This window comes from Bison bison, unplaced genomic scaffold (assembly GCF_000754665.1).
Source record: "Bison bison bison isolate TAMUID 2011002044 unplaced genomic scaffold, Bison_UMD1.0 scf7180017864309, whole genome shotgun sequence".
NCBI lineage: Eukaryota > Metazoa > Chordata > Mammalia > Artiodactyla > Bovidae > Bison > Bison bison.
Genome location: NW_011494881.1, coordinates 5940017 through 5952865, shown reverse-complemented (window position 1 = coordinate 5952865; position 12849 = coordinate 5940017). Strand labels below are relative to the sequence as shown.

At 49.8% G+C, this 12849-nt stretch overlaps 1 protein-coding gene across 1 annotated transcript in view; it reads right to left on the bottom strand.

The window, feature by feature from the left end:
- CDH23 (cadherin-related 23) overlaps positions 1-12849 on the bottom strand; it is a 409549-nt gene that overhangs the window by 26444 nt on the left and 370256 nt on the right. Inside the window, exons 40-44 of the mRNA XM_010852241.1 lie at positions 12587-12706; positions 11777-11957; positions 1668-1801; positions 899-1108; positions 269-376 (exon numbers count right to left, since the gene is read on the bottom strand). Of these exons, the coding sequence (XP_010850543.1) occupies positions 269-376; positions 899-1108; positions 1668-1801; positions 11777-11957; positions 12587-12706 (753 nt within the window). The remainder of the gene's footprint in view (positions 1-268; positions 377-898; positions 1109-1667; positions 1802-11776; positions 11958-12586; positions 12707-12849) is intronic.

The following is a 12849-nucleotide window of genomic DNA, read 5'->3' as shown; positions in this document are numbered from 1 at the left end:
ATGTGCCAGGCTCTGGGCCAAGGACTTTACAGGTATTGGCTCCTTCGAGGCCTCGCCATGACTTTGGTGTGTGTCCACTTAGCAGAAGAGAAAGTAGACGCTAAGGAAAACTGACTTGCCAAAGCCACACACTCACTGACAGGCGGAAATGGGATTTGAACTGAGCCGTTGCTTACTGTAAATGCAATGCATCTAAGCACAGGCCATGCCACCTGGATAAATCCAGTGGAGCCGTGCCCCTCCCCCACCCCACCCCCTGCAGTCTCACCCTCCTGGCTATGCGTGGGTTCTCTGGGTTGTCCTTCACGGAGATGGTCAGCCTGTATTCTGGGATCCGCTCGCGGTCCAGGGGCCGGTTCACTGTGATGATCCCTGTCTGGGATGTAGAGACTGGTGAGTTGAGGGGTGACTTGTCCCCCACTTTGGGCTCTGGCTCACCAAGGCCCAACTGCCCTGCCTGCAGGAGTGTCTGTGGATGACCTCCCTAAATCACTAAAGATACAGTTTGGACAACCACAGTGGGTTAGCAGGCCAAGAGTGCCCCCCTTCCTGAGAGGGATGGTCCTTCGGAGGACTCCAGGGGGTCAGCAGCTAGTAACACTCCAAGAGGCCATGTGAGGACTTCTTGGTGCACCTTGATGCAAACAAGGGGCACCAAAGCTCTGGTCTCATCTCTGCACATGACAAGCCGTGGGGTGACAGGGGTCCCAGAAGTGGCTCACTTAGGAATCCAAGACTCCAAGCTTTCCAGACCCCCAAATGCCAATCGAGGGCAGAGACTTGAGGAGGAAGTGGAACCAGCAGAAACCCAGACAGTAGAGTAGCAAAGCCCCTAGGGCAGGGTCCTCTCTTTTAGCAAAAATCCTGGGGGCTTCCCTGAGGTCAGACTTGGCCCTACCGTGGCATTGATGGAGAAGGCCCGCTCTCGATTGCCTGCAGTGATGTTGAAGGTGAGGAGGGCGTTGCACCCGCTGTCAGCGTCGCTGGCCAGGATACGAGCGACGAAGCTGGAGATGGGGCTGTTCTCACTGATGGTGACGTTCATGGGCAGGTTGAGCAGCACAGGGTCGTTGTCGTTAATGTCCAGCACCCGGATCCCCACCAGCATCTGAGGCAGGTCAAGGGGGAGGAGGAGGTGAAGGAGGAGGACCAGGAGAGAAGGGGGTCTGGGGGAGATGGAGGGAGGGAGAGGAGGAAGAGAAAGGGACGGTGGACATGGTGGCCAAGGAGAGAGTGGAGGTGGGGGCAGATGCAGCAAGATGGCAAAGAGGTGGCACCTGAAGAGGGAGAGGCGCCTCTGGTCATGGGGAAGAAAGAGGAAGAAAGGAAAATGATAAAGGCGGCAAGAGGATGAAAGTGAGGATAAGAGGGAGGCAGAAAAGGTAAAGAGGCAGAGGCAGGGTGCAAACAGCAGTGACAGGTGCAGAGGCCTGGCTGACAGCAAAGTCTCCCCTGGGAGCGCCGAGCGGCCGTGGCCGCCAGGCCCAGCCTCCACGGGTGAGCCCCACAAGGACTCGCAGGTCTGTTAGCGGCCCTGAGGGCCTGGACTGGCTCTAGAGCAGCCTGAGGCCGCTCTGGGCGTGAGGGTGGCAGTGTTTAGAGGCGTCTCTGTGGAGAATTCCGGGGGTGGGGAGGTGAAGCCAATGGTACAGGGCCCCCAGACTCACCGTGGAGCTGAGCGGGGGCACCCCTCTGTCTCGGGCACAGATGGTCAGGTTGTAGAAAGCAATGGCCTCCCGGTCCAGCTCCACATCCTTCTGGACCCGCAGCACCCCCTCCACGGGAGAGATCAGAAACTCCCCTGGGTGTTGCCCAGGAGAGGCTAGAGTCAGCGGAGAATGGCCAGGAGTGGTGGGGAGCCCAGGCCTCTTTCCGCTTCCTCCAGTGAGCCTTACAGTCGAGGCAAGGGGTCTCCAGCGCCCCCAGCTTCAGGACCTGCCAAAGGCTGGGACACGCAGGCGGAGGGGAACAGGTAACTGCTAGGGTACAAGCAGACAGGGGCCACTCAGGCCCTGGCAGCCCTGACCACCTGGGTATGATGGTTATGTTGAAAAGTGGGGGCTCCCTTTCTACACAGGCATTCGTTTTCTCTCCACCCTTGATCAGAAATCAATGAATGAAGGTATCGGAAACTTCATAATATGCTATTCTTTCCAGATAGCTCATCTTGCAAAACAGGATACTGGGGAAGGGCAAAGCTTACCACAGAGGAGCACCCTGCCAGTGGTGAGGCACTAGGGAGGATGGAGTGGGAGGGACTGAGGACGGGGAGCCCCCAGCTGCCCTCCATTCAGCTCTGGTACTGAGCCAGGTGGCGAGCAGCCAGGGATCTCCCGGGCCTGTGGCCACCCCTCAGCCCCTGGTCGGCCCTGACTTCCTTTCTCTGAGGTTTCTGAGGCCCCTCAGCTGGTCCTGTGGCCTCAGTCCTTGTCTTGGCCTGGCTGAGGGGCCAGATGTCTGGGAATGCCTAGAGTAAGAGCCTCAGATTCTCAGGCTCTGAACGGGAAGAGACCTCAGACACCATCCCGTGTCCTTTGGAAAATGAAATGGGAAAGAAGGCTGATGGTTCAAGCTCCCACTGCAAGTTAACACAGCACCTGGACTCAAACCCAGTGCTCTGCATCTCAGCTCAGTGCACAAGGGCCTGAGCACTCAGAGCTGGCCAGGGTGGGAGGCGTAAGGTCAGGGAGGGAGTGGAGGAGAAGAGCAGGGGCGGGGGAATGCCAGGGGAGTGAGTGGGGTCCCAGCTGGATGGGAGCGCTCCGGGGGCTGACAGTGAAAGATGAACAAGGGAGGAGCAGCAGAGACCCTGAGGAAGAGGGGCTCCTCTCCATGCACTCCCCCAGGAAATGCGGACAGGGAGAAAGTTACTTCCTTCGCTTTCCCTTTTGACATTTAGGGGCAGAGGCTCAGGGTGGGGCACTGACTTGCTGAGACACACAGCCTCAGGGTGCGGTAAGGACAGAGGCCCAAGCTCCCCAACACTTTGCTCTGCCTGCTCCTCCACATCCTACCTCATAACTCTCTGCCCCCAGCTCCCACTGCTCTGATTCACCAAAACAGCCCGTCTGAGGCCCACCTGCAGCTGGGAGTTCCCACCAGCCCTTCCTGCTCCCAGTGGCCCTATGGGCTACACCCTGCTTAGCGGGGGGCGGAAGCTGCTTGAAACAGGATTTCCTGAGCCCGATAGTCCAAGGTCTCCAGAGGACTGGGGATTCCCTTTGTAGGGGTTTCCCAGCCCTGTCTCAGAACCTGGCCATGTGTGAGCAGATGGCCAGCTGCCTTCTTTCCAAAGACAGCCACCTCCTGGAAGAAAGGGAAGAGGTTCTGAAGCTCAGGGGAGCAGGCTTGAGGTGATGGGGGCTGGGCCCAAGCTAGAGCCGCATGAGGTCAGATCAGTGAGGCAGTGGGCAGGTCAAAGGCCCCCCACACTGCAAGTTATCCTCCTCAGAGCTTGCCCTGGGGCCTGAACTCCCCATCACTCCACTGCTTCTGGAGACAGAGGTTTAAAATCAGAGGCTTTCCAACAGTCATATCCAGGTATGCATGCTGACTCACTCCTATGTGCCCTTGGGCATGCGATTAAATCTCGCCTTCATGTTCTCATCTGAAAAATGGGCTAATAAGGACAGGCCATTGCAGGGTGGTGCTGGTACTGGACAAGGCCCCGTTCATCCTGTGTGCTGGACCCACCGCAGCTCTTTATATCATTAGGGGAACCCTGAAAGGGAGCCCAGGCAGCCCTGTGAAGAAGCTGGGGGCTTACACAGAAGATGAAGATGTACGAAAGGGGTCCCAGGAGTGGACCTACCACAAGGGGTAGGATGTAGGTTCTGAGAAGGCTGGGGCTGGTGGCAGAGGCACAAGCGATATGGCCTGTTTCCCAAGTGCTCTTTGACCACGTGTCTCCTTGCAGCTTAGTGGGGCTCCAGTCTCCCCCCAGCAGGAGCACCCTCCATGTTCAGACTGCAGTGGTGGGAAGGTGACCTTGAGGCTTGGTGGCCTGGAGAGCATCCCTTCACCCACAGTGTCGCTAAACCAGCTTTCTGCGGAAAATAGCACCCCACCCCCTGATTTACCAACATGGTGTCAGTGAACCCAGAGCTGAGGAGAGAGATGGGAGGGGATGTTGTGACCTGTGCCAGCTGCTCCATCAGGGCACTTTCAGCCTCCCCACCCCTCCCAGCCTCTGCTCATCTCCTCTGGAGTGGGGGCTCTGTTCAGTGACCAGCCCCCCCCACCGCCGCCAGGTTATCCTTGGGCTCTGAATGTCTACTCTTGGCCTGCCTCCATGAGGCCCCAAGTTCCTGAGCTGGCCCCAGTCACGTGTACATCTAACCCAGCAGGCTCTGCACAGGACTGCAAAGGCCGGTGCCAGGGAACAGTTTGCTGGCCATGTGTGTGAGTCCTGCACCCTAGAGGCAGGTGCAGAGAGGGCCCCTGTCTGGGAGGGGGCACAGCTGCCCACCCAACACCCACCTGTCAAGCAGGCTCTGGCAGCCTCCTGAACAGGAGCAGGACTCCTGTTAAGTGACAGCACCTCTGTGTGTGACAATAGCAGAGAAAGGCCCAGGCTCTGCTGGCTGCAAAGCAGGAAGGCACAGAGTGCTTGGCCAGAGAAAGGACTTTTTGGGACATGACAGAGTGACATATCAGAACAGAGTGACCCATCCCAAGCTCTGGACAGCAGGGGCTCCAAGTCTGGCCTTACAGAAGTAGATTTGCTTTTATAGTCTCTTAATTGAAAATTCATCCCAGGCTCTATTCTCCTCTGTCAGCCAGCTCAATGCACTCCTCTCATCTCATGCCTTCATATATCTCTGGGGTGACTACTCCCAAATACCTCTCTCAACAGCAGACTTCTCTCCTGAACTCCTGGTTTGTATACCCAAGCCCTATCTGACATTATATCTGCTACTGTGGGCAAGAATCCTTTAGAAGAAATGGAGTAGCCCTCAGAGTCAACAAGAGTCTGAAATTCAGTACTTGTAGGCAATCTCAAAAACAACAGAATGATCTCAGTTTGTTTCCAAAGCAAACCATTCAGTATCACAGAAATCCAAGTCTATGCCCTAACCACTAACACCAAAGAAGATGAAGTTGAACTGTTCTGTGAAGACCTACAAGACCTTCTAGAACTAACACCAAAAAAGGATGCCCTTTTCATCATAGGGGACTGGAATGCAAAAGTAGGAAGTCAAGACATACCTGGAGTAATGGACAAGTTTGGCCTTAGAGTACAAAACGAAGCAGGGCAAAGGTTAACAGAGTTTTGCCAAAAGAACACACTGGTTATAGCAAAAAAACCCTCTTCCAACAACATAAGAGATGACTCTACACATGGACATCACCAGATGGTCAATACCGAAATCAGATTGATTGTATTCTTTGCAGCCAAAGATGGAGAAGCTCTACAGAGTTAGCAAAAAAAAGACCTGGAGCTGACTGTGACTCAGATCATCAGCTCCTTATTGCAAAATTTAGGTTCAATTTGAAAAAAATAGGGAAAACCTCGAGGCCATTCAGGTATGATCTAAATTAAATCCCTCATGATTTTACAGTGGAGGTGACAAATAGATTCAAGGGATTAGATCTGGTAGACAGAGTGCCTGAAGAACTATGGATGGAGGTTCATGACACTGTACAGGGGTGGTAGCCAAATCCATCCCCAAGAACAAGAAATGCAAGAAGGCAAAGAGGTTGTGTGAGGAGGCCTTACAAATAGCTGAGAAAAGAAGAGAAGTGAAAGGCAAAGGAGAAAGGGATAGATACACCCAACTGAAGGCAGATTCCCAGAGAATATCAAGGAGAGATAGAAAGCCTTCTTAAGTGAATAATGAAGAGAAATGGAGGAAAACAACAGAACAGGAAAGACTAGAGATTTCTTCAAGAAAACTGGAGATACCAAGGGAACACTTCATGCAAAGATGGGCACAATAAAGGACAGAAATGGCAAGGACCTAACAGAAGCAGAAGAAATTAAGAAGAGATGGCAAGAATAGACAAAAAACTGAACCAGTTCAGTTCAGTCGCTCAGTCATGCCTGAGCTCTTTGCAACTGCATGAACTGCAGCACACCAGGCCTCCCTGTCCATCACAGACTCCCGGAATTTACCCAAATTCATGTCCACTGAGTTGGTGATGCCATCCAGCCATCTCATCCTCTGTCATTCCCTTTTCCTCCTGCCCTCAATCTTTCCCAGAATCAGGGTCTTTTCAAATGAGTTCATGGAATATGACTTTTGGCATAGTCAATAAAGCAGAAATAGATGTTTTTCTGGAACTCTCTTGCTTTTTCCATGATCCAGCAAATGTTGGCAGTTTGATCTCTGGTTCCTCTGCCTTTTCTAAAACCAGCTTGAACATCTGGAAGTTCTTGGTTCACATGCTTTTGAAGTCTTCCATGGAGAATTTTGAGCATTACTTTATTAGCATGTGAGATGAGTGCAATTGTGTGGTAGTTTGAGCATTCTTTGGCATTGCCTTTCTTTGGGATTAGAATGAAAACTGACCTCTTCCAGTCCTGGGGCCACTGCTGAGTTTTCCAAATTTGCTGACATATTGTGGGCAGCATTTTCACAGCATCATCTTTTAGGATTGGAAATAGCTCAGCTGGAATTCCATTTGCACGTAAAGGTAAGAGAAACCCAAGTAAGATGGTAGGCGCTGAGAGGGCGTCAGAGGCAGACACACTGAAACCACAATCACAACTAGCCAATCTGATCACACGGACCGCAGCCTTGTCTAACTCAATGAAACCAAGCCATGCTGTGTGGGGCCACCCACGATGGACGGGTCATGGTGGAGAGGTCTGACAGAATGTGGTCCACTGGAGAAGGGAATGGCAAACCACTTCAGCATTCTTGCCTGGAGAACCCCATGAACAGTATGAAAAGGCAAAAAGATAGGACACTGAGAGATGAACTCCCCAGGTTGGTAGGTGCCAATTATGCTACTGGAGCTCAGTGGAGAAATAACTCGAGAAAGAATGAAGGGATGGAGCTAAAGCAAAAACAACACCCAGTTGTGGATGTGACTGGTGATAGAAGCAAGGTCCGATGCTGTAAAGAACAATATTGCATAGGAACCTGGAATGTTAGGTCCATGAATCAAGGCAAATTGGAAGTGGTCAAACAGGAGATGGCAAGAGTGAAAGTTGACATTCTAGGAATCAGTGAACTAAGATGGACTGGAATGGGTGAATTTAACTCAGATGACCATTATATCTACTATTGTGGGCAGGAATCCCTTAGAAGAAATGGAGTAGCCATCATGGTCAACAAAAGAGTCTGAAATGCAGTACTTGGATGCAGTCTCAAAAATGACAGAATGATCTCTGTTCGTTTCCAAGGCAAATCATACAATATTATGGTAATTGAAGTCTATGCCCTGACCAGTAATGCTGAAGAAGCTGAAGTAGAACAGTTCTATGAAGACTTATAAGACCTTTTAGAACTAACACCCAAAAAAGATATCCTTTTCATTATAGGGGACTAGAATGCAAAAGTAGGAAGTCAAGAAACACCTGGAGTAAAACCAAGGCAAATTTGGCCTTGGAGTACAGAATGAAGCAGGGCAAAGGCTATTAGAGTTTTGCCAAGAGAACGCACTGGTCATAGCAAACACCCTCTTCCAACAACACAAGAGAAGACTCTACACATGGACATCACCAGATGGTCAACACTGAAATCAGACTGATTATATTCTATGCAGCCAAAGATGGAGAAGCTCTATACAGTCAGCAAAAACAAGACCGGGAGCTGACTATGGCTCAGATCACGAACTCCTTATTGCCAAATTCAGACTGAAATTGAAGAAAGTAGGGAAAACCACTAGACCATTCAGGTATGACCTAAATCAAATCCCTTATGATTATACAGTGGAAGTGAGAAATAGATTTAAGGGACTAGATCTGATAGACAGAGTGCCTGATGAACTATGGACGGAGGTTCATGACATTGTACGGGAGACAGGGATCAAGACCATCCCCAAGGAAGAGAAATGCAAAAAAGCAAAATGGCTGTCTGAAGAGGCCTTACAAATAGCTGTGAAAAGAAGAGAAGCGAAAAGCAAAGGAGACAAGGAAAGATATAAGCATCTGAATGCAGAGTTCCAAAGAACAGCAAGGAGAGATAAGAAAGCCTTCCTCAGCCATTAATACAAAAAAAGAGAGGAAAACAATAGAATGGGAAAGACAAGACATCTCTTCAAGAAAATTAGAGATACCAAGGGAACATTTCATCCAAAGATGGGCTCATTAGAAATGGTATGGACCTAACAGAAGCAGAAGATATTAAGAAGAGGTTGCAAGAATACACAGAAGAACTGTACAAAAAAGATCTTCACGAGCCAGATAATCACGATGATGTGATCACTCACCTAGAGCCAGACATCCTGGAATGTGAAGTCAAGTGGGCCTTAGGAAGCATCACTATGAGCAAAGCTAGTGGAGGTGATGGAATTCCAGTTGAGCTATTTCAAATCCTGAAAGATGATGCTGTGAAAGTGCTGTACTCAATGTGCCAGCAAATTTGGAAAGCTCATTAGTGGCCACAGGACTGGAAAAGATCAGTTTTCATTGTAATCCCAAAGAAATGCAATGCCAAAGAATGTTCCAATTATTGTACAATTGTACTTATTTCACATGCTAGGAAGATTATGCTCAAAATCTTTCAAGCTAGGCTTCAGCAGTATGTGATCTGAGAACTTCCAGATATACAGGCTGGATTTAGAAAGGCAGAGGAACCAGGTATCAAATTGACAACATCCACTGGATCATAGAAAAAGCAAGAAAATTCCAGAAAAAGGCTAAAGCCTTTGATTGTCTGGACCACAACAAACTATGAAAAATTCTTAAAGAGATGGGAATACCAGACCACCTTACCTGTCTCCTGAGAACCCTGTATGCAGGACAAGAAGCAACAGTTAGAACTGGACATGGAACAAAGGACTGGTTCAAAATTGGGAAAGGAGTATGTCAAGGCTGTATACTGTCACCCTGCTTATTTAACTTATATGCAGACTACATCATGCGAAATGCCAGCCTGGATGGATCACAAGCTGTAATTAAGATTGCTGGAAGAAATATCGACAACCTCAGATATGCAGATGATACTACTTTAATGGAAGAAGGTGAAGAGGAACTAAAGAACTTCTTGATGAAGGTGAAAGAAGAGAGTGAAAAAGCTGACTTAAAACTCAGCATTCAGAAAACTAAGATCATGGTATCCAGGCCCATCACTTCATGGCAAACAGGTGGGGAAACAATAGAAACAGTGAGAAACTTTATTTTCTTGGGCTCCAAGATCACTGTGGACAGTGACTGCAGACATGAAATTAAAAGACGCTTGCTCCTTGGAAGAAAGGGCAAGGAAATGAGAAACCGAGACAGCGTATTCAGAAGCATAGACACCACTTTGCTGACAAAGGTCCGAATACTCAAAGCTGTGGTTTTTCCAGTAGTTATGTGCAGGTGTGAGAGTTGGACCATAAAGAAGGCTGAGCAACAAAGAAATGATGCTTTCAAACTGTGGTGCTGGAGAAGACTCTTGAGAGTCCCTTGGACAGCAAGGAGATCAAACCAGTCAATCCTAAAGGAAATTAACCCTGAATATTCATTGGAAGGACTAATGCTGAAGCTCCAATACTTTGGCCACTTGATGCAAAGAGCCAACTCAGTGGAAAAGACCCTCATACTGGGAAAGACTGAGGGTAGGAGGAGAAGGGGGCGACAGAGGATGAGATGGTTGGATGGCATCACTGACTCAATAGACATGAGTTTTAGCAAACTCCGGGAGATGGTGAAGAACAGGGAAGCCTGTTGTGGTGCAGTCCATGGGGTCACAAAGTCAGACATGACTTAGCAACTGAATGACAATCTGACGTCTCAAACCTAACCTCACCTTTCCCATTCCCCCAACCCACTTTTCCTACTCCTCCTGCAGTCTTCCCATCTGCTAATAGCACAGTTGCTCAGGCCCCAATCTTAGTGTCATCTGTGAGTTACATCTCACATCCTGTTGGCTGTCTATGAAATACACTAGAGTTCTCACCATCTCCAATGCCGCCTCCCTGGTTTTAGCTTCACATCTCTAGCCCGAGTGACTGCAAGGGGCTCGTATCAGTCATTCCTTAACCTCTATTCTCTGTTCTGAGCTCAGGAACTGGAGTGCTCCTGTTGAAATTCAGGTCAAATCATATCCCTCTGGTGCTCAAAGCTCTCTTATGCTTCCCACGTCACTTGGAGAAGGCGACATGTCTTCACAATGGCCTGCAGGACCCAACAACATCTGGCTCTGTTACCTCTCTGATCTCATCTCTTCCTACTCTTTCCCTTGTTGGCTTCATGCCCGTCACTGGGCCTTTTTGCTCCTCTGTGAATAAGCCAGGCACACTCCAACCTGAGAGCCTTTACACTTGCTGCTCTCTCTGTCTACCATGCTCTTCCCTGGATATCCACATGACCCATTCATCACCTCCTTCAGGTCTTTGCTCAAATGTCACCTCCTTGCACAGGTCTTCCTTGAGCGTTCTAAAACTGCAGCTGTTACCCTGGCACTCCCCATTCTCCTGGCTTTATGTTTCTCCATAGCACTTCCCTCTGCTGCTGCTAAGTCACTTCAGTCGTATCTGACTCTGTGCGACCCCACAGACGGCAGCCCACCAGGCTTCCCTGTCCCTGGGATTCTCCAGGCAAGAACACTGGAGTGGGTTGCCATTTCCTTCTCCAATGCATGAAAGTGAAAAGTGAAAGTGAAGTCGCTCAGTCGTGCCCGACTCTCAGCGACTCCATGGACTGCAGCCTACCAGGCTCCTCCATCCATGGACCTTCCAGGCAAGAGTACTGGAGTGGGGTGCCACTGCCTTCTTAGCACCTCCCAATAGACAAAGTCATCTACTTAATCAGTTATGTTCATGGCCTGTATCTTCCAACCAGAATACATGTTCTATAAAGGTAGGGATTTGTGTCTGACTTTTTTTTTTTTTTTTACCATTCTGTATACTCAGCGTCTGGAATGTGATCAGCAAATATGGTCAATAATATTTATTGAGCAATCAATTAAAAATTAGGATGTTTCACAATGATTTGGATTTCCATCATTTCTTTATAAAAACGGGAAGTCCTCACCCCTGGGTCTGCATCAGTCTGACCCCATTGGCTGCCACAGCCCCCTGGCTCCCTATTCTCTAGCCCAGACCTTTCCCCCCATGTATGCTCCCTGCACTGCCCCAGTAGGCCTTGAGTTTGGGATTCCTACTCCACAAGAGTGAGTAAAAACTATTTTGAGAAACTGCTCTGGCCAGGCAAACACTGCTCTTCAACTGAGGGGATCAGCCAAGGCAGCTGTGCAGGCCATTAAGGGATGACGATGAGGTGTGCAGAGAAGTCTGGGTGCTCCCTCAGGTGTGCATTTGGGGGGTCCTGAAGGTCTGGGGCAAGCATGCTTGTCTTTCCTTCTTTCCTATTCCCTGGAGCCTTTACTCTGGGGATGACCCAGGGTGTTTTCTATCAGATTCTCAAAGGAGACTGTGACCTTCCAAGGCTACCAGCCTCTACTCCCAGATTTCAGGCTGTTCTCACCATATTTCTGGGATGAGTTTATTTTCATTATCTTATGGATGGGGAAACTGAGGCCCAGAGAGTGCAAGATCACACAATTCCGGGGTAAACTACCATTAGCAGTTAGAAAGACCTTTCTTATCCAATTCCTGAGTGGGGTCAGGGAGAGGCCCACTGGGTCATGCCACCCTCATCACCAAGCTCAGGCCCACTCACCCAGGGGGTCTCCATCCACGATGCTGTACTCCACCTGCCCATTGGGGCCTGAGTCCTGGTCATGGGCTAGGAAGGTCCACACTCTGGGTCCTGGCTGGCCCTCAGTGACATCAAATGGCCCCTCGTAGTCTCTGGGGAAGGTGGGCGCATTGTCGTTGATGTCATTCACGTTCACAAGCACCTGAGACGATGGGCGAGCTTAGTCAGGACGGATCCCAGCCAGCCCTGCTATCTGTAAACTGGACCTGACAATTCCGCTTCCCAGGCTGATGCAAGGATCATACTGCTTGATGGGTGTGGGAGGGTCTTTGAAGCTATACATGTAGATAAATTATTGTTATTCTCAAAGTCTTTCTATGGGCAGAATAATATTATGAATAATAATGCTATGAACTTCTACTTATTGCTGTACTATGGTCATTTTATCTGGTCTTATTTTCTGCTCCCATACTCTGAAACAATGTGTATTATCCCCCATTTACAGAGGAGGAAAGTGAAGCTCAGAGAGGTTAAGTGACTTGCCCAGAGTCACATAGGAGATGGAAGACCAGGAACATGAACCCCTGCTGGCTTGACCAGAGTCTGTGCTCTCCCCATGAAGGGGAGAAAGGCAGGCATACTCATCTGTCTCACAGCTGCAGCCACATGGAGGTGCAGTAATCTCAAAGTCATAGTGCAAATTTGGGTGAGTTGCAGAGACCAGGACAGGGCTTGTGGATTGAGGTGTTTCTCCTGAATAGTCTTTCCCTACCCTGTTTCCCCATGGAGCTGTCCGAGCTGGGGCCATGTGCCACCCACCCATCCACCCACCGTGGTGGTAGAAGTGAGGCGATGTGACAGGAGTGGGCACTGGTCCGTTGCGGTGACAATCAGGGTGTAGCGGCCGTGGCTGATCTCATAGTCCAGCTCCTTGGCAGCACGGATGATGCCCTGTGGGATGTGCAGAAGGACAATGGTGGTCAATGGGTCATGGGTCTGGGGTACCCTCTGACCACTCTGGGAGGTAGGCCCTGACTCCCTGGCTGTGATAAGGAGCCCATTATCCCAGCCTTTTCATCTTCCTGCACATGCTG